Genomic DNA, 24808 nt, shown 5'->3' on the forward strand with positions numbered 1-24808 from the left:
TATATATTACGTCAGGGAAATTTGGATATGTACATAAAAATTTATTTTACTTTTAATATTGTCTATAATAACTTTAAGCTTAAAAGTTACATAGGAATAGAAAAAATAAGGGTAAATAAATTTTCTCCTAGTTTTTAATAAATCAAAGGAATCTTGAAAAAAAAAAAATATTTATAGGTTTAGTCAGTGGTTTAGAAAAAGGTAATGTAAGATAATGAATCTTCAACTTTTTAAATTTCTCTAAAAATGCCTGCATATACTGATTTTATTTATATAGATATAGGAATAAAAAGCCTATCTTACTATAGCAAATTTTTTAATTCCCAGTTTAGTTTAGTCCCATTTCTCTCTCAACCAAAATATTCCAAAGATCTATGAGAGGATACATTGCATTGGTTGAATAAACTCAACACATTTTAGGGGTCATTTCGTCTGTCCGACATTGCGTCAAAGTCTTCACAAATATATAAAAAAAACTTTCGTTAACATTTTATTTCTCGAAATGGCGTTCAAGAAAAGTGGCCATAGCTTGCATATTTTTATACTTTTGGCTAGAAATATTTTGGTTTAAGTTGCAATATTCAATATTGAAGTCTTCTCTCGAAAAGTTATTTAATAAAGTCCATTTCTTGTCTTGCATTTTTTACACAACAGTTTATCGTTATTTGATACACCCCTCCAAAAAAAACTTTTAAAATCCCGGCCAATAAAATTGGACATGCCTACTAGGTGTAGCATTTTTTGTTACTTTACTACATATATGGGCATCATATTTATCATAAAATTAGAGTTCAACTTAGAACAATCATATACTGTCATTAAAACATTAGACTAATATTCATTGTGAGTTTTAGTTAGAAGGTTTCATCTTAACAAGTACACTAAAGTCCAGAAGTAGCTCAGAATAACAATTTAAAGCTCTTTGGGCAATATTTGTACAATATGATCCTAACAAATACAAAGAGGTAGGACACATATGTATGCATTAAATTATATGTTCAATGGTGACTTAAAATGCCAAATCTAAGCCAGTTGATTGGTACTTTTCAAGGATGCTTTCAATATCTATTTTGGAGGAGAAAAATTTTACTGTATTAACCCTTAACGGTCGGGGGGGGGGCGTTGAACGCCCCCCCCTCCGGTTTTTTCTATCTCATTTTCTGTGTGTGAAAGATAAAGAGCCCAAACTGCTTGACTTTTTAAGTTTGGGTATGACACATAACTGAGAGTTGGAATTTTTTGAATATCTCCATCCTTGCGGGCACAGGATGCCAGCAAACCTGGCAGGGTCATCCAGGTAAAGATCAAAAATATTTTTTTGACTTAAACAAAGCATTTTATCTTACCAAAATACTAAAATATCCTCTAATAGTACATCCTCATATTAAATACAGGTGTTCAAGTCAATTTTAGGTTCCAGGTATGATCCTGCAGGTCCTGATCCTCCAGGTCTCCAGAAATCTTTAAAAGGCTCCTGTGGCCGCAATTTTTGACTTAGAGACTTCTAATTTTAAACTTAAGCTTTTCTTACATGTCTACATAATGTATTAAAATTTCATAAAGATCCGCCGCCGTTTTCCCGCCGACTGCGGCGGCTGGCAGCTGCCAAGTACAGCTGCGGCCGCTGAAATTTATGTTTTGATATTTCAAACATAAAATTTACATAAAAATAAACATTTTCTGCAAAAAAAATTTTCTTCTAGCTTCAAAAATAAAAAAATTACAGCCGTTTGAAATTTTTAAGTAAAAAAGGACCTAAAAACAAAGGTTGTTAAATAAAAGGGTGAAGGAAGCGAAAATTGACCTCGACTTACTTAAGGTCGAAAATTCATCATAACACAGGGGACTTGCACAAAAAATTTTAGCCCTCTAGCTCTAATAGGAACTGGGATAATAGGGGGGGGCGTTGAACGCCCCCCCCCCCCGACTGATTAAGGTGCGGCAAGGGGCCCGACTGTAAAGGGTTAAAATATTAAAGCCCCTGCAAAATATTCTACTTCCCCTCTTCTTTTTTTTAAATTTTCAACTAATTATTTCATTTCGTCTCATTATATTATCAACCCCCTTCCTAATTAAACAATAAAACATGACAGATTTTAAAAGATACAAAAAAAATTTTACCCGGCCCCAGTTGTCCCATCCATACCCAAGAAAAAATCTAGATCATGTTGGGTGTATACAGTAATAATGATAATTCAATTTAAACCATTTATAAATGTTACAGCTTGATATTATCATATAGGTTGCCTAGAGATAGGTTTTTTATACTTACATTAAAAAGTATCTATTATGAATTTAGGCATTTTTTTTAAATAAGTACCGATACACCTATCTTTAAAACATCAAATGTGAAAAATATAAATGTTAAGATTTAAAAATAAGAGATGCTTTCCTTAAAAGTGTCTGTCGAGTAAGAATCTCCCACTCTCTATCATTTTTTTCTTTAAATAATGTCTGACACCTGAGGGAGTTTTAACCCTGTGGTGCTACCTAGTATTCGATATAACTAACCTGAACTAAGGTGATAAAAAATAACCCTCCCACCTGTATTTTCAATTTGTTTTTTTTTAAAGAGGGGGTGGGGAGCTTTCAGTGCTCAATATACACTTTGAGGTAAAGCGCAGTATAAAATAAACATGTGGAGTCTTTGTTTCATTAGTAAATGTGATTTTGCAAAAAAAAAGAATTAATTTATGCGAATCATGCATGAGTTTTTGACAAAGAAAAAAATAATTTTGGCTTATATTCAAAGGTTATATCTGTAAATATGTAGAACAAGGATAAATCTAGTTAAAGAGTAGCTGCAACTAAAATATTATATTTGTTAAAGACAGCTTTCCGAGGATAGTAAAAATGTAAATTATAAGATGCATTATAATTTGCTACTTTTATTACTTGTATATTAATATTCGTAGAAAATTGTCTACAATAAGATACGATACATGATTTTACAAAATGGTTCTAATCCAGCGGATATTAATCTGTTTCAAAGCCATACTGAAATATATTTTATCTAACTTGCTTTTATTTAACATAGAGGTTATCCTATAATATCTTTAAATCAAAATCAAAGTAGCCTTAAACCATCCCCAGACCTATGTGAAACTTTCCCAAACCGAAAAACTAAATCGATTGAGCAGTTAACAAGATCTTAACGGGAAAACTGTCTACTTTTAAAACTGATTTTAAAAGACTATTTGTAATAAATTGGTTTTTCTTCATCTTAAATACTGATAGCACGTTATTGCTGTGCTACTTATGGTGAATTACATAATAGTGCACGTTAATCAGGGTTCCTAATGGATACGGCTCAGTGATATACATCTCAAACGATGATAAACAAAATTTCTTTCATAGATTAAATCGATGGAAAAGTTTAGACAAACCAATCAAGATCTAATAAAAGCCCACAATATTTGAAGCCAGCGAACAAAAGAGCGTGTTTATAAAACGTTAGGTATCTATAATACAAATTAGAATGATGTCTGTCCGTCAGACCGTCCTTAAGATCTCGGTAACCACTGAACTGATTGGATTTTGCTCTTCAGAGAATAAACCTACTGGTCCTGTGTTGGTTTTAAGCTATCTTCTTGGGGGGTGAGACCCCTCAATTTTTTTTTAAAAAGACGAAGCAATAACTGTTTGTTGCAGCACCAGAGGTAATTAATTCTTTCTTTTAAATTACCTCTTGGGGCAAAGCTTCTAGAGGTTAGGGGCGAAGCCGGTAGTATATAATATACAGCCAAATGCCCACTCCCCCCCTGACGTTCATACAGATTTTCTTTCATTTGTGTTGATATGTGTCAATCCAATGCCCCATTGTAAAATTCAAATAATATTTGAAATATATTTGTATTGTTGTGCATTATGAATAAATTTCATTTACAGGAAAATTTCATTGAGGCTATAATGGCTACCAAAGTTTAAAGATTTGGTAAAATGGCCCAAATATTTAAATCAAAGAGGGTTTTATTGAAAATTGTATGTTAGAGATTTTAGGGGATGATGAAGTTTTCTTTAAATCTATCACTAAAAATAAGCTGTACAAGACTGAAAAGGATGCTGTGAGTATTGGTGCAAAAAATATGACGTAACAAACAAAATTAGCCAATGAGAGGCCACTATAAATTTTACCATTGGTCAATAACGGCCTCTCATTGGCTAATTTTTTTTGTTACGTCATATTTTTTGCACCAATACTCACAGCATCCTGAAAAGTTTATCTGCATTGGCATATTCCTGCTTACATGGAATTTATGTCTATGAACATTTGATTGACATTAGACAGTGTGTTCAATAAGCCTAGTTTTAAATACAGGGCGAAAAATCAAACACTATTTCGAGAGCTTTTAATTTTGTTTATTAAAAGCGAAGCTTTTTAATTAAGGATATGTAAGTCTGAAGATCTGTACTTAATCTATTTAAACGTAAACTGAGATAAGGCTGAATCTGTAGATTTAATAAAATTAATAAATATTTCCGTTACATAAGGAATGTTCTGTTAAGTGTGGCAATTCTAAGCCAACATTATATTTAAAATGATAGAATTATCCTATCAATATTAGAATTTTGTACACGTCTGTGATTGAAATAATGTTTACTTGAAGGCTTGCAATAATTTAAGATATTTGCTTACTTCATATGTTTATACATTATGATTGAAAGAAGCAAACTTAATAGCAAGCTCATACATAATACTTTTATCTTGTTGATTAAATGTTAATATTTGTTTCTCCTATATCAGTTTTGGTGCTTTCACTTAATCATATTCTTGAACCAACTAAACCTACCCCCCCCCCCCTTATTTTCATTTTCTCATTTTTAACCTTTACTGAACCGCCCTAACCTCAAAATATGCCTTGAAATATGTGTTTTCGATTGTGGACCATACGCGATATGTGGAAAACCGCCACTTTTCTTACGCCTAGGCTCTACAGTATCTACACATTCTGCAATTACATTACTTTCTACAGACTCTACGCAGTTTGTCTCTGTGCATCTTTACTACATAAAACGCGCGACTATATCGCGAGTATTTACTGAAAAAATTTATGAATATTTTTCTTATTTTTTGTTAAAAACTCTCTTTTTGGTCTTCAGTTGTTTGCTGTCAAAATTATTGTTTGTTTGCCTCTGAAAAAAAACTTAAATATTTGACCAAATATTTGATTGATAGATAGATAAACCTAAATGAAACAAGGAATATTTTGTTAATATGTAGCGCACCAGTACCAACTTATTTAATAAAAAAGAGGAGTAAAATTGTATACGCTATGCATATAAAGAACTTGTATTTTATGCAGGTATGAAAATTCATATTTCATATAATGTTTTCATTAAAAAATTAATTCGATTTAATAATTTCAATTTTTTGTTTAGTTTTTAGTTACCATCTGAAGAAAGCACAAACATTCCATTAGTGCTAAAGTAGCAGCGCTATCTAGAAAAAAAATTTGATAGAGAGATAAATATGTACTTGACAAAATCTTTTCTTTGCTAATATTATTGAAACTTTTTCAAACACAAAAAAACAAGGACAATTAGAAAAGATGGAAAAATGGAAAATAAAAGAAAATGACAGGAATGGAGAATTATTTTAACTACGTAGAAACTTGAAGGAAAACTTGTCAGGGATAAAAAAAACCTCACAATTTTGAATTTAAAAAGTTTGAAACTTTACTGAAAACATTAACTATAGAAAATGCTTCTATTTTAACAAAATAGTTTTAAGTTTCTTAGGTATAGGATGAAAATAAATTGTATAAAATAGGAGAACAAAACAGAAAGTAAAGAAATAAAGCTACGCATCTGAAAATCACTCTGTCACTGCAAATAATAACAAACAATAAACAGGAAACCATACTAAACAATTGATTTACAAAAACTCATTTTTAAAATTTTCTTGAAAAATAAGATGAAATAAGTCAAATACGTTTTCAAATACTTAAATTTACCCATGCTTATTTACTAAGTATATTTGCGATTACTTTTATTTAATGAAATCTTCCAATTGTTAACATTTACAAAACAGCCTGCTTTATTGCATCAAGATCCATGACAGATCTATATAGGAAATAAACGTCTATAAATGAGCTCGAGTCTTCCAATGGTAAAGTGTTTAAAACTCATAGTGCTCCAATAATCCTCATTAAACTCTCATTGACCAAAGCGATAAGACCTTTATTCTATTTGTTTATGGAATGAATTAAGTTTTTCTCTTCATGTAGATATTTTAATTACATTGAAGTATTTAATCCTCTTTTCATAAATAAAAAATATACGTTCATAATAGAGTAAATCTAAGAAAACTGTATTTTAAAAGAATTCGATTGTGGCGACACTTCCTTTGTGTCAAAATATTAAAACTAAAATTTTAATCATATTAACCCTTTGGTGATGGTAATGTGAAAAAAATATAATTGAAAAATTATTTTTAAAATCATTTAAATTAATAAATATTTACTTCTTTCTTTTAGATAGTAATGGCGGGGGAGGAAAATTGATTTATTGAGAAATAGATATGTACTTATAGAAAACTAGCCAATAGCGATATAGTTATATTGAGCCAACTCTAGTTTTAAAATATACAAAGAAAGATGATTTGACTTTTTGACGTAGCAGTAGAGTACTAATATCTAGTATTGTAAAAATTTAAAACAAAAAACCCTATAGTTTTGGAGTAGCTGTTCGCTTAAGAGCACTTATTATTTATAAAGAATATAAATTTAAGTAGAAATAAGTAATTGAAAAATTAAAAAGAATAATAATTTTCAATAATTCAATAAATGCATGGAGGAAGGGCACATTGAGTTGTAAATTTTACTCTAACATAAAACATGTTATGCGTTGGCTCTAAAACATATGGTATTTTTAATGAATTTTGATTGGTTGGTTCCAAACTAATAGTAGTTTACTTCAAATGATAATTTTGATCAACAGAAGGAAAACTTTGTTTATAATCATTGTACTTCAAATACTTATTATCCCTTTATATACCTGAATAAATCTATAATCAATTCATTAAAACTAGGACAATTTTGTTCAAATTATCAGGAATCTAAGGGGATAAGAAAATTACCCATAAATTGTTGTACAATGATTATACACTAAATTACCCTTTCTGTAGATTTCAAATTGTGGTTGAAGCGTTTAGACACTCAACTTAATAAACCAGCCAATCAAAATTCATTAAAAGTCTCTTAAGTTCTTAAGCCACCGAAAAAGAAATAGCTATTTCTTGCATCGTATTATAAAAGGCTTTCCGCGGATATAGAAAGTACAATTATAAGATTAAAACCAGTTTTTTAGCCCCTAGGTGCCGTGGGCACGGGCTAAAAAACTTGTTTTAATCTTATGATTGTACATTTTTATATTCGTAGAAAGCTGGATATAATACGATGCTAGACATAGTTTTTTCGTATGGATGAGAACCGGTTCCTGTCCACCGGATTCGAATGAATACGAGAAATATTATTATAAAACTTTCGGGACTACTGGTATAAACAGCCTAATGTCCCCTTCCTACCTGGCTGGGAATAGATCACAATTACGACATTTTCTCTTCGTATTCTATATAAATGAGAAAACAATTTGCTCCTTAAAACTTTTTAAGAATTTTTAAAAGTCTTAGTCGAACAGACGGACAAACCTGGGTTCAAAAGTATCTTTGCTTTAGTAAATTCGAAATTTATGTACATACGAGAGAGTGCGTTTTAATTTTATAATTTGAATTAGTCAAAACCTTAATTATCACTATACATAAGAAAAAATAAGAGATACTTAGCATTTTATAATCTATAATACAAAGTAGAACGATGTCCGTCTGTCTTCTGTTTGTCTGTTTGTAACGAAGGATCTCGCTAACCGCTGAACCGATTGGGTTCTCCTTAACAGGGTAGCTTCTCATAGGTCCCGGGAAGGTTTGAAACTATTTTGGGGGAGGGTACCACCACCCTCCCAAGAGAAATCGCCCCTAGAAAAAAAACCCCCCCTAAAAAAAATTTGGGGTGGCATCTCCCCAAAAAAAATTCCCCCCCCAAAATTTTTTTTCTTCAATTTTTTCTTTTAAAATCTAAAATAATAAATTGGGTTACAAAATTCGGCTCTCCTCTCCTCAAGTGCCTCTAAAGGCCTCTAGGGGCGTAGCCGCAAGTAAATAAAAAAAAGAAGTAGTGCAACTAAAGAAAAGGTAAGTGAAGGTTATGAAAAAGTGGCACACTCACTCAAAAGAACTCAGGGATACAAAAGACCATCTTATGAAAAAAATTGAAACTTAAATTATTATTCCTTAGTTTTACTAATTATAAGTAGTGCAGCTACAATATAAATTGGTATAAATGAAACGTCAGTCCGACATGGTCAGTTTTTTTAGGTCTTGTCATTTTAAAAATACAAAATATTCATTGATTAAAATTGATTCCATGACAAAAATCCATGCTAGTTAATATGCAGTATAAAAAACATGGTGAAAATAAATTGATTGGGATATAATCAGAGAGGGCTGTTTATTACACTAGCCCCCAAAGTTTTATAATAACGACTTCTTATTTGTTAACTTTACAACTTAGGGGACTTAGTTAATTTTGATTGGTTGATTCATTAAGTTGAGTGTTCAAACGTTTCAACCACTAATTTTAACTACAGAAAGGGTAATTTTGAGTTATCATCATTGGGGATGTACATCAATTTATCGGTCATTGTCTTATTCCTAAAGATCCCTGATACCTTTCCACCTGACAATATGAAGTAGAACAAATACAAATGAGTTCCTATCTGTAAATGTCAATAGCTTAAAATTAGTTAGACAATGGGATTTAGATAGATAGATGAATGGATGGATGTATACATAGTTAGATAGATAGATAGATCGATTAGAGAGAGAGATATTGAGATGGATAAAAAGATAAATAAATGGATGGATAGATATTTAGATAGATTGATAGATATAAAAATGGATGGATAAATTGATAAATAGATGTATGAATAGATATATGGATGGTCAAATTGATAATGGATAGATAGAAGGATGGAGCAAAAGATATAGGGATAGATGAATGGATAGATAGTCGGTTATAAATGAACAGATGGGAAAAAGACACAAAAAGACATAACGAGCAACAATGATTAAAATTCTGACCACAGCAATAAGGACAGAACAAAAACAGAAATATGGTTCTATAGATTCTTCTCAAATTATTTTTACAACACAAAATAAATCTATAACAGTCAAAAAAATCAGTAAGCTTTTAAGGTATGAAATATCTTTGAAAACCACCTTCTAATCTGTTTCTGAACCAAAAAAACACTCAACTCATGACTAATCAACAAAGGCCTTAGTTTTAATGGAAAAAATGACAAGAAATTGTAACATTTTGTTTAAGTTATGTTGCATTTATCTCTAATTATAGTACAATAGTATGCCTAGTATCAAAATATTAAAAGAATATGGAGAGAGAAATAAATGTCGCTTTAAAAAAATCCTACAACTTTGCTTAGACAAAGAAATGGGTGCTATGAAAATAACCTAAACCAATGCAATACACATGTAAATTTTTTTTCTTCAAATGCTAAACTTTATTGGGTCTTTAGTGTTTAAATGATTCTAGCCTAAAAACTAAAAAATGTATAAAAATGTATAAAATAGTAAATAATATTCTAAATGTGAAACTTTTACTTAGACATAATCGTCCATATTATAGCACAATCAACAAGGGATCTAATGGGTTAAGACAATAGCCGATAAATTGATAAAAATACATTATACATACCTAATGATAATATAAAAAATAAACCTTATAGTGATTAAAATTAGTGGTTGAAACTACTGATCACTCAACTTAATGAAACATCCAATCAAAATGCACTGAAGTCCTCATAGTTGTTAGGCTAAAGAATAATAATTATTATAAAACTTTAGGGATTAGTGTAATAAACAACCCATTGTCCCTGCTCTCTTTCTCTCTGACAACCAACACACTTATTTTCATATCAAACTTGGATAATTGCAGCTTTTAAGATGCATTATTAGCCAGAGAGAGAGGGGAAAATTGCTGTTTATTACACTAATCCCCAGAGTGTTATAATAACGTTTTCTTATTTGTTGGCTTGACAACTTTTGGGATCTTAATTGGTTGGTACATTAACACAAGTGTTCGAACATTTAACCAACTAATCTTAATCTACAGTAGGGGTAATTTTGTGTATTATCATAGGAAATGTATATCAATTTAACGGACATTGTATTATTTCTTTAAATTCCTTAAAACTGCAGCTTTTACGATGCATTATCAGCTGATACGTTGCAGGCGTTATTACATGAAAGATACATTAACTTCCCCAGATTTTAAATTCAAACATTTATTAAGTTATACTGAACTTTGTATGTTGAAAAGATTTATTTACAATTGATCTATACCTGTATCAAAGATCATTTGAGACATTTTAGTGTGCATATTATCAAACCTAAAAGTTTTCAGGGATTTTGATTTATAAAACAGATATCTGATATTATTAGGTAAAATCAGGCTTTCGAACTCTCGCTTTTAGAAAATAAAATTGAGGGAATCAAAAGGAAACTACGTCAAAACAAAAGAAGTTAAAAATTGTATATGTGGTAGGGGAATGTCTAAGTTACCTTACATTAAAATATATAACTACATTTATTTGCTATTCTGTATAAACACTATTTTTTATAAGATGTAAGGTGTCAAAAATGCGAAGAGCAAAATAGTTGCATGCCAAATAATGTTATCAAGGACAATTTGGTCCATAAGAAGCGCAACATTTTGTATGAGAACAAGCCATAGTTATGTGTATGAAAAAAGTTTGATGTTGCAGACAGTGTAAAAATGACAACATCCTTCCTTCATTTTTAGAGCGATGCTTTTCTAAAATAAGGGTCGGTCCGTCCATCTGTTTGTAATGGATAGCTCTCATAACTAATTTAGACAAGTTAGAATCGTCGATCAAACTTGCCATGATGATTCCTATCAGATAGGTACAATTTGATCAGTAATTATTACTAGAAAGTTTGTGGTGTTTGTAATATGGATTCCAAGGATTATTAGGTATAGTGTTATGAGCGAAGCAGGATTTTTTTGTTCAGCCTTCTACTAAATATAAATTTAGCTGTTATATTATGTTTGTTAATGTTCGTTTGCTTGTCTTGACTAACTAATTTTTTAAGATTCTCTTTTATGGATGCTGTCATCCTTGTAAGAAAGGCGCAACCAATTTATGACATATTTCACTAATCATACAGGGATATATTAATGGATTAATAAAAAACAATTAATTATAAATTTTTAACAAAATATATGCAAAGAACTTATTGATTACAAAGGTAGATAGTTGATTTTGAACATAATTGTTCTCGTTGTTCTTAAGTATAAAATTTATATTTCGAAATAAAAATGTTTTGTGGCCTGGTTAAATACAGACGGAAAAAATCAGATAGTCACGATTTATTCGTATATGAGAAATTAGTCTCTATCTCAATGGGTTTTAAAAACTTACTTTGATAGCACATACAAAATAGTACATTTTAATAATCTTAAAAATTTTTCCAGCTAAGATTTAATTTAGATAACTTTTCATATGAAGACTTATAAATTTATCTTCTGTTAACCTATATGCTTAATTTTGGAAGACACGAATAAATGATTAAATACCTCAAAACTTTTCAATTTAGTATGTTTCCTAAATACAGACAATTTTAATTTTATTGAAATGTTTAGTACTATCGGCTTCGCCCCTAGCCTCTAGGGGCTTGGACCAAGAGTTTTGATCAACCTAATTTTTCGTATTATAGATTTAAAAAGAAAAAAGGAAAGAAAAAAAATTTGTATGGGGGGGGGAACTTTTTGGGGTGCTTGAGGTTAGTCTGCCCCCCTTTTTAAATTTTTTTTGTGAGGCGTTTTTTTCATTTTTTTGGGTGGTTGGGCGTGTTCCAACCTCCAAGAAAATAGCTTAAAACCTTCACAGGACTTTTAGTCTTTGTCCATATGTCTGCCAGTCACTTAAAAATTGTTACAGAAAATGAATTTTCAGTTCAATCCTCAGATTTTTAGAGATCTTAAAGAATAAGGCATTAAACGATACAAAAATTATATTCCATCCCCATGATGAAATCTACATTTGTCAATTCAAATTATTGGTTGAAAAATTTGTACATTACTAGTTTTAACAACCGATTGTGATTTGATATATGCAAACAAACTTGTTAAAAGAAAACAAATGCAATCTTGCCTATTTTCTAAATTTAATGGTTACATTATAGGCATAATACCACCTATGGCTAAAACTCATCTAATGGAAATTATAAAAATGCTTATCAAGTTTTTGAAACACCAATATTCAACAAGGATATAAATAGATAAGACAATGTCCGCCGAAGAAGTAATGTACACCCCCTATAATGATACACAAAATTATCCCTTCTGTAACGTAAAATTAGAGGTTGAAACGTTTGAACACTCAACTTAATAAACCAACCAATGAAAATTCACTAAAGTCCCAAAAGTTGTAAAGCCAACGATTAAAAAACCGTTCTCATATAACTTTGGGGACTAGTGTAATAAACAACCCATTGTCCCCTTTCTCCCTCAATATTAAATATACATCCAGCCACATCAAAAACACAAACATTAAATGATTAAAATTACTAAATGTCAGTTAAGTCTTAGACTCGTTGAGATTACATTTGTAATTAATCTTAAATTAAAATGAGGCTTACGAACTTTGACCCAATTTTAATTTTAATTAATTTGACTTGCAAAAAAATATTTGATTTCCTAACAAGAACAATTAGTAGCGCACCAATGAAAATATAACTTATAAAATTCTATAGCAAATCCTTAATCACATATATTTATTTTAATAGCTAGTTTGAAAATATATAGACAGATTTTTGTTGCAAATTGTAATTTAACCCCGCAAATTCATTCTATTATATTAAATATATTTTCATATAACCTATCCTTCCCTTTAATAATATGAGTACGTAGCCTATTAATCAAAATATTAATTTCCTCAATAAAATAATAATTATAGTTAAAGGTTTTTGATCATAATAAATATATGGTTATTGCGCCTTAATGTTGAAACAATTTTAATTTAAACCCGCAACTTATTCATACTTATTAGTCATAATTTAAGAATTATTATGCCTGTGAGTTGATTTGAAAAGTTTTGAACGGTTAGGACAATTCTAACATGCATAAATCAACAATCAGAGGTATCCTTTAATTATGGACGGTACATAAAGACGGATCAATTCTAGATGTAGAAAATCTTCGCTTTGAAAAAACCTACATACAGTTTAATTACATAAAATAAAAGGAAAACGGAAAAATGTTCCTTTTAACGAATATCTCCAAAAATCTATGAACTTTAAAGGCAGCTAACGGCCAAACGGTGGAACGTATAGATTTTGCTCGCACATAATGTTAACCGACAAAAGAAGCCTACAAATAAAATGGAGTAGCCATTAATAAAAAATGAACAGTTATCTCGTAGTGCACATAAATGCGCGAAAAAGACTTAAATTACTTGTTTTTTTCTTCAGTGAAGCTTTCTCTGTGCATCAATGGATCTTGGCTATTTCAGATTATTTGTAGGCCAAGGTATGCCGCTTAACACGGTGTGCGGGCATGACATTTACGCTCAGCCATTTGGCAACTAGAAGCCATTGAAATTCATAGATTTTTTAAATTAATCGTTGCAAGGAACATTTTACCGTGAACTTCAATAGATCCAAATAAAAGTATGTCAACTCATTAATATTGTCAACTTTCGTTTTTAACAGGTTTACAAAAAATACTCACGCCCATCTGGACACATTTTTTAAACAAAGCTTTTTGACAAGTGGTGTGTGTTTTTACGTCTGTTAATTCATGTTATTTTTTTCTATTTTGTGTCTTATGTATGTATTACGTCAATTTTTAAATTGATTCTTTTGAAATTTTATTAAGTCTAAAAGAGTTTTACATCTGATATCTTAGTTTAGTTTAAATCCAAATCCAAATTAAAGTGTGACAATTAACAATTTTTAAAAAGTAAAAACTATTTATCCATTTAAATTATGTTTTGTTAAGTATCTCCCACATTTTTAGTTACTCCTCCGCAGTTTTTATACATTTTATCAAAACTACAAAATAGCCAAATTTTAGATTTTTTTTACTGTACCTAAACAATTTTCGTCAGGAAGGTGACAGGCTCGATTCAAATATATTATTACTGCTATTGGATATATTACTAATTGGATGTTTATATATTATTTTCATGTTCACTAAAAATGATAAACTCGCAGCGCGATAAAATAACTATACCCCTCGCCCACCCCCTTTAACCCATCCCGTACCATCATACTGGATTAACAAACTGGCTAAAAAGGAGTTCCATGTTAGCAACCTAAACTAGAATTTTAATTAAATTTAAATTGGTTTCTTACAGTTTTAAGAAAACCCTCCCCCGCCTATCTTGATTTCAGATAAACTAATTTATAGTTTGAAAAGGGTAAAAGTTATTTTAAATAAAACAAAATTAAAGATCACCCTAGAGGCTGGCGCGCAGCCATTTGTGTAAAATATATCTTTGTAACTGAATATAATGTCTAAGAATATTATCCAGCTTGTTAAAAGCGAAGCTTTTCTACATTTAGGTTTTAATTAAGTAAGCGTAGTGCATTGTCAGAAATTATGGTTGTCGATTTAAACAAGATGATTTGTTAGCTTTCTTATTCTTAATCTTTATATGATAATTTTCCTTTTTACTTTTTTATTTGAATATTTATTCCCAGGCTAGTTTGGCTAAAGTAAGGCATCTCTATAATCAAGTCTTAAAAGTATTTTGAATGCACTGACACTCTTTATTTATCAATCTCCGTTGAGTTTTTCATTTAGGACGTTCTCATGCTTGTTTGTATATATTATAATTACAACTATTGCTACCCAAGGATTATTTTATGTCTTTCTTTCTTTGTGTATTTTTTAGCAGGGATCTAAAGGTATAAGACAATGGCCAATAAATTGATAAACATCCCCTTTGATGATACACAAAATTACCCATTTTTAGATTAAAATTACTGGTTGAAACGTTTGAACTCAACTTAATGAAACAAAATGTCAAAATTCACCGAAGTCAACGAATAAGAAACGTTAGTATAAAACTTTGGGGACTAGTTTAATAAACAACCTATTATCCCCTCTTGATTTATCAGAGATTAATAAATAGGCTAAATCAAACATAGGAACAGTGACAAGCTCAGGAAGGGAGGGGACATTGGGCTATTTATTACACTAGTCCCCAAAACCTTAAAATAACGTTTTCTTATTCGTTGGCTTAACAACTTTGAGTACTTTAGTGAATTTTGATTGGTTGTTTCAATAAGTTAAGTGCTAAAACGTTTCAACCACTAATTTATATCTACAGAATTTGCGTTAATTTTGCGTATCATCATTGGGGATATACATCATTTTCTCGGCCAGTTTCTTATCCATTTAGATCCCAAAAGAAGCTGCACGAAAATAACGATTATATAAACAAAGGAACACACATCAAAATAACAAAAAAGTAAACTTTAAAATTAACTTTTCTTTTTATCCATGATATATTCTATGTTGGTGGTGATATGGCTACCATTTTAATATTCACAGGGATCCTAAGGGAAATGACAATGGATGATAAAATTAAAATTGATGTACATTCCTAATAGTGATAAATAAAAATAACCATTCTGTTGAAGAGTTTAACAAAAATTATTTTTAAGCAACTTATCAAAAAATTTGAAGAGTAACTACCAAAATGTGTAATTTGTTAAATGTATTAAAAGAAGTCAACTAAAAAAAGAAAGTTTTTTATAAAACTTTGGGTATCAGTAAAATTTACAATCTACCTGACTATTGACAAGAATAATAAATTAAAAAATAGAACTAAATCAATGGAGACAAATTACACTATGATAAGAATTACTTAAGCAGTCCTTAAAATTAATTTAATATTGTCTACTTTATTATATAGCGTGTTAGCAAATTAAAACAAAGTGTCTTTATTAAATCACTATTTTCAAATGCTATAATGATGTCGACAATGATTCAATGTCAACGTATAACTTCAACAAAGTGAACATACCTAAAATAAAGATTAAAATTAAATTAAAAATGTAACTCATAAACGTGTTGACTTTCTTGCTAAAAAGGCATTAATCCTATTTGTGAGGGGGTGGGTGATAGATAATACTTATGGGAGTTTTAGGAATTTGGCAATGGTTTTTATTCAACAGACTCTCCTTGCCATGAATAGAGTTAAGTAGTAGAGAAGTGTAGCATGGGTATGACCACCCCACCATGAATAGAGTTAAGTAGTAGAGAAGTGTAGCATGAGTATGACCACCCCACCATGAATAGAGTTAATTAGTAGAGAAGTGTAGCATGAGTATGACCACCCCACCATGAATAGAGTTAAGTAGTAGAGAAGAGTAGCATGTGTATGACCACCCCACCATGAATAGAGTTAAGTAGTAGAGAAGTTTAGCATGGGTATGACCACCCCACCATGAATAGAGTTAAGTAGTAGAGAAGTTTAGCATGTGTATGACCACCCCACCATGAATAGAGTTAAGTAGTAGAGAAGAGTAGCATGTGTATGACCACCCCACCATGAATAGAGTTAAGTAGTAGAGAAGTTTAGCATGGGTATGACCACCCCACCACGAATAGAGTTAAGTAGTAGAGAAGTGTAGCATGGGTATGACCTTATCAACTTTTATGCAGGTTCGTGCTCAAACCATTGGATTCGAGCCAGAAGTACAACTCCAAGAAATGCAGGGATACGTCAATGGAATATAAATTCAGCTCCCCATTTTAAACCTTGTTAAACAAGTTAAACAAAGTAAGAATGATATCAAACATAAAACATGGATAAATACATTAATAAATAGGGAAACCCATACACATAAAGCACGTTAATACTATATAACAAGAACAAACAGACACGCAAGGTGATATAACAAGAAGATGCTTATTGACGAAGAAAATTTCCACAAGACTTTTCAGACACACACTTTTATCAGAACACAGACAAAAAATCACACGGTGAATCTATATATTTAGGCAAAAAGTATATCTTTTCATTTCTGCAAATAAGTACACCAAAAAGATTTGGAGTAAGTAGATTCATTAAAAATCTTAGAATTGAAAAAAGATACCTTAATGTAGTTTAAAGAATCTTGGTCTTAATTGTAAAATAAATAAAACTAGAGACATAACTTTAAAGAATAAGGCCCTTCCTTCCATGATAGAAATTTTTAAAAGCGAATCTTTACTATAATTAAGGTCGGTCGGCCCATCCGTAACGGTTAGCACTTTTCGTTAATTCAAGCATATTAGAATTGTTCTATCGATTTAGAAAGCTTAGCAACTCTATTATCGTTACCAGAATGTCCGTGCGTCCATTTCAAACATGTTGATTTTTACCTTTTTAAACAGCAAATTTTTATATGATAAAAATATTCTGATTTTTGGAATACTGATTCATAGGACAACAATGTTATAAGCGAAGCATCTCTATAATTAAGTTCTTAAAATGTAAGTATGTCCTTCCTTACGAGAAGTTTTAAGAATTCGGCCTTACTTGATAAGATAGACAAGAAAAAGAGAACCGAGGAAGGATTTTTACAGATGAATACGGCAGTGTTTATTCATTCATACAAATACAAATTTAAGTATTAGGCCTATAAGCTGCCAACAATAATAGTCTCATTTAAATATAAATACAGGACAAAAAAATTTTCTTAACTGAATTTAACACTTTTCATTTGCTGTTAAATATATTTATTTTTTATATATATGTTTTAAAGTCTTGAGGGTAATATTATTTATACAAAGTTTCATTCCTGTCTGAGAACATAGCCTAAAACCAGGCAATTGTAAGGTTTTTTTGCTTAAATCAATAAAACCCAAGTTTTACATGTGAATACGGTAACAAAATTATTCAGGCGATACAGCCAACATTTTTTAGTAAACTGTAGAGCAAGGAAATAAAAATGAAAGCAATAAATAATTTGATTAACAATCCTTTAAAGGTACTAATGGTATAATGGCTGGAAATTGATTTGGTATGTCCCTTAAGGAACATACACAAAAAATATAATTCTATCTTTTATAGCTGCTGAAAAATTGGAGAAAAGTGACTCGGCAATTCAGAATAAGTAAGGAATAGTGAACTTTCGGACAGATACTGGTTATAAAATACGCTACGTTCCTTAAGGTTGAATAAATATTTATTTACGACAATAAATCTTTAAATTAAGAAATTTTAGTAGAATATTGAAAAGGACTAACTGGGATTTTAATATTAACAAATCATAATAATTAATTATTCTTTTTTGAATGAACACTAGGCAGTAAAAAAACATGGAAATAGGACCTACGTATAGAAAAGTAAGGCATAGGTTATATTTGATATATTCAAATACATGCTGTGGCTTTATAATATACTTTTTACTTGAGTAGATGCCTTATAAATTTATTTATAAGAACAATACTTATTATAAAAGTTTGCCACAAAGCACATGAAAATAAAGGGAAAGAGGGGATGTTCGTTTACTTTTTTTTATATCTTTAGGTCATGTTAGGTTTGGTTATATTGGGTACTGGGAAGCCCCGCAGTGATAGGAAACCGCAAGGCCCCCTAGGGCTATATGCCCCGCAGTATATAGGCATTGAAAAAAACAAGGGGGGGAGGTAAGTTTAAGTTACTTATAGGAATTAAATTTTGGCCATAACAATAGTAGGGGGGAGATAGTTTTTGGTTTGTTTGATTATTACCTCATGTTGGGTAAGGTTAGGTATTTTTAGGTATTTGGTAGCCCCAAAAAGATAATAATTCAAAATAAGGGTGAGGTTTCGGTGCTCGAATGGCATTTGATGGGAAAGTAGCGATCAACTTGCGGAGGTGAGTTTACACAGACAAACATTCATAAAAACTCATAGATCTTAAGGGATAAGAAAACGGATAATTATTTTTTATACTAACGCATTATCATTATGTACATTCTGTAGTTTAATATTTTTGGTTGAATAGTTTGGACACTACTAGTTTGGTATCAACTAGTTTAATAAAAGTAGCCAAAGTTTATGAGCTAACGAATAAGATGGTTAAGCAACTTTTCCAACAATGAAATTTAAAGTCCAATTTCCCCTCCATCCCTGTAATTAACTAAAATTGTGCCCATCTGTTGAAAATAGTCTTATCAAAACGTTAAATGATTCATAGGTATTTATTTGTTTGCGCAGTGTTATGCAATACTGCTTACGTCATAATTATTTACCATTCATGACTATTTTCAAAGCTCTATTCAAAATCTGTCTTATTTGTAAAAAAGAGATAAAAGCGGCTAAAAGGCAGTTAAAGATTAATCAAACAACTAATTTAATTGCATGCTTCAAAAGGGTACTTGACATATCAAGTTTAGGTGGCTATAATTCATACAGGCTGAGAATAACAAAAAAGAGGCTTAAAAGCAGTCAAGAAGCTGTCAGACTAAAATCATAAAATTATTATATATGTGCCAGTCCCAGAATTAATGGATTCTACACAGAAAATGTTTTTTGGTGGTTCTTATAGTAGATGAGAAAATCACCATTTTGTTAAGTGACTAGAACAGACGTACAGCCTGTCAGACCCTTATTATAAAGTAGATACGGAACATTTTTAAAATTTATATATTGCTAATTAGTCATCCAACTACAAGAAATGTATATATAATACATTTTATGATTAAAGATATTTTTTAGCTAATTAAATTTTTCGATGACAGAAAAGTTGAATAGATTGGACAATTAAAATTAGAAAATCCAGCTGAAATTTGCAAACCAGTTTTACAAAAGAAAAGCCTCCTCTTGACGAATGCAAAAAATGGCGCGCAATCTTTTCAGCAAATTTTTCGAGAAACGTTGTAATAATCGAATATCTTTTAATAATGCAGTTTTTCACAAGGGTCTAAAGAGATAAGACAATGGCCGATAAATTGAAGTACATCCCAAAGTAGTGGTTGAAACGTTTGAACACTCAAAGTAATATCCATCTATCAAAATTCATTAAAGTCCCAAAAGTTGTTAAGCCAACAAATAAGAAAACGTTAATATAAAACTTTGGGGACAGCCAGTTGTCACCTCTCTCTCTCTCTGTTTTTCAAGAACTATATGCGACTGTAATTGCACACCACCCACCCAAAATGACTTAGTAAGAAACACATCTGGTCGCCCAACCAATTTTGGCCAGTGAAAGCTAAAACAATGTTTCTACGAAAATTGCTAAATTTGCTGTTACTAAAAGTATTCTATTAAACTGAATTACTCTAGTGTAGTTTATATCTGTGCTTTGCCCAAAGTAAAAAGATATTCTTATTTGTTTATAGATGGATATTAAAAATGAATAAAAAATAAAACTTCTCATAATTAAGTTTAACATCTTATAATTCTGACCTTTCATTTTTAATCGGCTTTTCCTTAATTACAACTTTTTATTAAATTAAATTTCAGAAAAATTAGGTTTTTTTAAAGGTAAAGTTAATGTGATTTATACTGGCCATCAATGTTTTATCTACACGTTCTCACATTAGGTGGCTTGAAAACTTTTGGGACTTCTTAATTGGATGATACAATATAGTAGTTCAAAGATCAATGGCTGAAACAATGAATTTATAATACTAAATATTTTTTTAAAAAGTCATTTAAAATTCTTATAATTTAAAAACCACATTTTAAGTACGTCTGTCTAAAATGCGCTAAAATTTTTATTGTATAATTTTAAAGGAATCCACCATGGAAAAATCATGATTATAGGGAGTGAAAGGCTAAAGACAGAAAGAAAAGATAGCTTAGTTCAACAGTGTTTTCAAATTTACAAAAAAAGTAATGAAAATAAATGATTTTGCAATTATTACATCAGTTAAGTAAAAAGCAAAAAAATGGTTGAGAAGTTAAGAACCTTAGATTAAACCAACCAATTAGGATTTGATAAAAGTACCCTAAGCTTTTGAGCCAACCAATGAGAGAGAATGTTTATGATGTCCCCTTTCTCCTAGTGTAATAATTAAGAAAATCATACTGTACCAAAAAAATCGGACACAATTGAATATTGATAAATAGCATTTCTGTATAAAATTGCAGCTTCGTGAAAGCGTAGAGATAGCAAAACAAGTTTCTTCTTTCTATATTTGGAAGAAAGTTTTTGAGAACTAAAAATTATGGGGGAGAGTTTTATATTCATATACATAGATTGTTCGAAGCCTATGACTCAATTATCTCCGTAAACTTTTACTAGCAATGTGTGTAATTCAAACTTATCTTAGATGTTAAGTTATCTATGAAATCTAGATTAATTCAATAAACACAAATTTATAAGAAAAATATAATTTTAATGCTTAATTTTGGTTCGGGGGGGGGGGGGGTAAATGGTGGTTTATAAATAAGTTTAAGTTTATAAATTTTACCTTAAAAAAGAGTTGAAACAATTTCTTATTTGTTAGCCCCATGATACTTTTCACATTTAATTTAACAATTGATATAGGATCCCTCATGTCATTATATTATCAATCTAAGTAATGTAACTCTACTATAAGAGATCTCTATACAAAACAGAGATACAATAATAAAATAAAGACACCTCCCTAAAATAATAAAAAAAAACAGGGGGTAATTTCTATTCTTTGCAATTGCAGAGGCGTTTAGGCTCATTAAAAAAATTCAATAAGGTTTTTTAGTCAACAGAGTTAAAAAAATATCTGAATCACTTGAAAAGTATTTTGATATTTTGAGAAAACTTTATAAAAATCTGATACTTTGAAGTGTCTCAAATAAAACTATCTATTGACTAACAATCCCCCCTTCCCTTCATTTTATTTTTTTAAAGAAAACTAAATATTTGCAAATATAGTTATTTAGATTGGAAAAATTCATGTAAAAAATAGATAGTGTGTGGTACTTATATAAATGTAACTTGATGTTTGTAAGTCTGTCTGCTTTGTACCAAAGGATCTCGCAAATCACTGAACTGATATGATTCTCCTTTACAATGGCGCTTTTAATAGGTCCTGGGAATGTTTATAACTTTTTTGGGTGAGGGTACCACCACATTTTCAAGAGAAACCGCCTATAGAACCTTCCTTATTTTTCCTTTTTCTTTTAAAAGCTAAAATTGACAATGGGGGTGCAGCCGCTTGTAGATACATAGTAGATAGCCATCAGGATAGCTATTCATGTTATCCTCCATATTGTATGCAAAATTAGGTTTGAATAGCAGAAAGAATTTGCAAAAAATGTTGCTTCAACTACACAAGTACAATACACATGCTAAATTGTAAGGAAACAAGAATTATTATGTACAAAAATAGCGAAATGATTTATCTAATTATAACAATCTTCAAAGTTAAAACAAGTAGAATGAATGATAATACAGCAATTTTTAAACATGTGTTTGTACATACTTTAGCTATAGAAAGTTTTTGCTCATAAATGTATAAAATGAGACGCAAACTAAAGAAGCAAATGTTAAAAAAACGAAGTTAAAATTTGAAAGCAAAGCTTTTGTATATATTAAGAACCAGCTAGTTCGTAACGGATAGCTCTGATTTATTAATTTGACATGTTAGAACTGTCCTATTGTACTTGCATGATGAATTTTGTAATAGTTCAGGTAAAAATTAATGTAAGAAGGTCTTTTATAATCCTTTTTCAACCTAATATCCTAAAGTAGTAAGCTTTTTTTCTGTACCGAAGAATCTCTCTAACCGCTGAACCGATATGTTTCTCCTTTACAGAGAAGGTCCCGGGACGGTTTAGGCTATTTTATTTTCATAAGAAGTATTTTAGGCTGTTTTTCTGCACTTCCATATCCCTTCGAACATAGAGCCTCAAGATGCAAGGGTTGCAGCCGCTAGTAGACTAAAAATTAGGCACTAAAGATTGTTTTAAATGTGTTTGTTGTCCACTCCTGTTTGAATCTGATTGTCAAAGGGAAAAGTTAAAGTAAATTTTAAAAAGATTGCGCTTCTAAAGGATGTTTCTTATAGATTTTAAAAAGAGAATAAAAATATAACATAAAAACTGACCAGGACCAATATTAGGCTTCCCTAACAATATAAAAACTAACAGTTCAGTGGTATTTATCATGTATCAGTATGATAACTAACTAAAAGTTATTAAAAACAGGAAATATCTATAAAAAAAAGTAGAGTAAAATAAAATAACTAAAAGGCCTTATTATCTAAATAGAAATTATATAAAAATTCAGTTGTTTAATTCAGTAAGTAAGATCTATATTAAAGTATTTAAAAAAAACTTCATCAAGATAAAGGTAGATAGATGTCAACAAAACATTTGGGTAGAGAAAGAGAGATAGATAGAGAGAGAGAGAGAGAGAGGGATAGAAAGAGAGAGACAGAAATGGGCCTAAATATGCCTAGAAATACCTTTGTAAGGACTGGTTTTAGGCCTACCAAGTACATAAGAATGCCTATCCAATCGACTACGAAGGCATCTACACACACACACACACACACACAGAATAACGTCATCCAAGGCCATTCATTGCCCCCCCCCCCCTCCTCCTCCTCCTCCACTGCTCTCATCACAATAAACATAGCGGCTTACACTTAAACAAATAAAAAAAAACTACAAAAACTATAATAATCACTTACCGTTTTAACTTCTAAATTCAGCATTTTCCGGCGTTTCTGTGAAAATTGGGTAATAGGTTCGAGACTCGAAGCCTTGTTTTATTATTATTCTTCTATCTATAACTTTTTTGTAACCACATTTGTTGAAAACTTAAGATAACAACTAGCTAAGAGAAAAGTATCGTATTTAACAAAAATCACTTTACAAAGTAACTCAAGTCATTTCTAATAAAAACTCACTGTTTAGAAATAACTGATATTTATTAATATTAAAAACATTTTTTTATATAAAAAAAAGGTTAAAAATGAGCACTTTTTGGAAGCGTCGGTATGACGTCTCTCCCTTACAACATCACAAATCAGACTAAAGTCGAAAGAAGTCATAATATAAGGAGCAGCGATTTGACTTCGTTCTGTGTGTGTTGTTGACCAAGGAGTAAATTCCATAAAGTTGTAAAATAAGAACTCTTGCATCTATTTTTGACAAAGAAATGCAGGGTAATTTTTGACATAACCTTATATTATTTTTAGCAGGTATTGTCATTAAAAAATGATTATTTTGTAAACACTAGGTAAAACTACTTTGTTATAGAAGTTGTTGTAGCTAGAGTGCTTGAAAACCAGTTGGTATTCTGCTATCCCTTTCTCACCTTCCCTTTTCTTCCCTCCATACCTTAAGAATTTGCTCTTTTTCTACCCCCCTCCCTTTTGTTAAGTATGTTCTTTCCCACTTCCTTGCCCTGTACTCCCCCCTCCCACGCCCCTAAATCAACCACCCACACATGCTCTGTGTAGCTGCTTAAACGAGGTTTCTTAAGTGGTTTCCATTGTACTGTCACAGCAAGTTCAGACTCTTAAAGAACAATATTCAAATGTGATTTGAAGACAAGAACCTGCTATTTATGCTTAGGTGTGCTTTGCATAGGTAGAAAAGGCACTGCCCTCTTCAAACACTATAGAAAAAATAATGAGTTTTTAAAAAATAAGTAAGTCTTTGATAAACAATTCATAAATTAAATCTATAAATTTTGAAATATTTAAGATAGCCTAAAAGCAATCACAAGACATTAATAACTCTGTCCTAAAAAGTACAATCAATTTGGAAAAGTATTTTCAGAGATCTTTAACCCT

At 30.5% G+C, this 24808-nt stretch overlaps 1 protein-coding gene across 1 annotated transcript in view; it reads right to left on the reverse strand.

Moving 5' to 3' along the window:
- pio (zona pellucida domain-containing protein piopio) overlaps window positions 1-24053 on the reverse strand; it is a 103103-nt gene extending 79050 nt beyond the window's left edge. The window contains exon 1 of the mRNA XM_080161696.1: window positions 23699-24053. Within this exon, the coding sequence (XP_080017822.1) occupies window positions 23699-23722 (24 nt within the window). The 5' untranslated portion in view covers window positions 23723-24053. The remainder of the gene's footprint in view (window positions 1-23698) is intronic.
- Window positions 24054-24808: the final 755 nt, after the last annotated feature.

This window comes from Acartia tonsa, chromosome 5 (assembly GCF_053477335.1).
Source record: "Acartia tonsa isolate MP-2025a chromosome 5, ASM5347733v1, whole genome shotgun sequence".
Taxonomy (NCBI): domain Eukaryota; kingdom Metazoa; phylum Arthropoda; class Copepoda; order Calanoida; family Acartiidae; genus Acartia; species Acartia tonsa.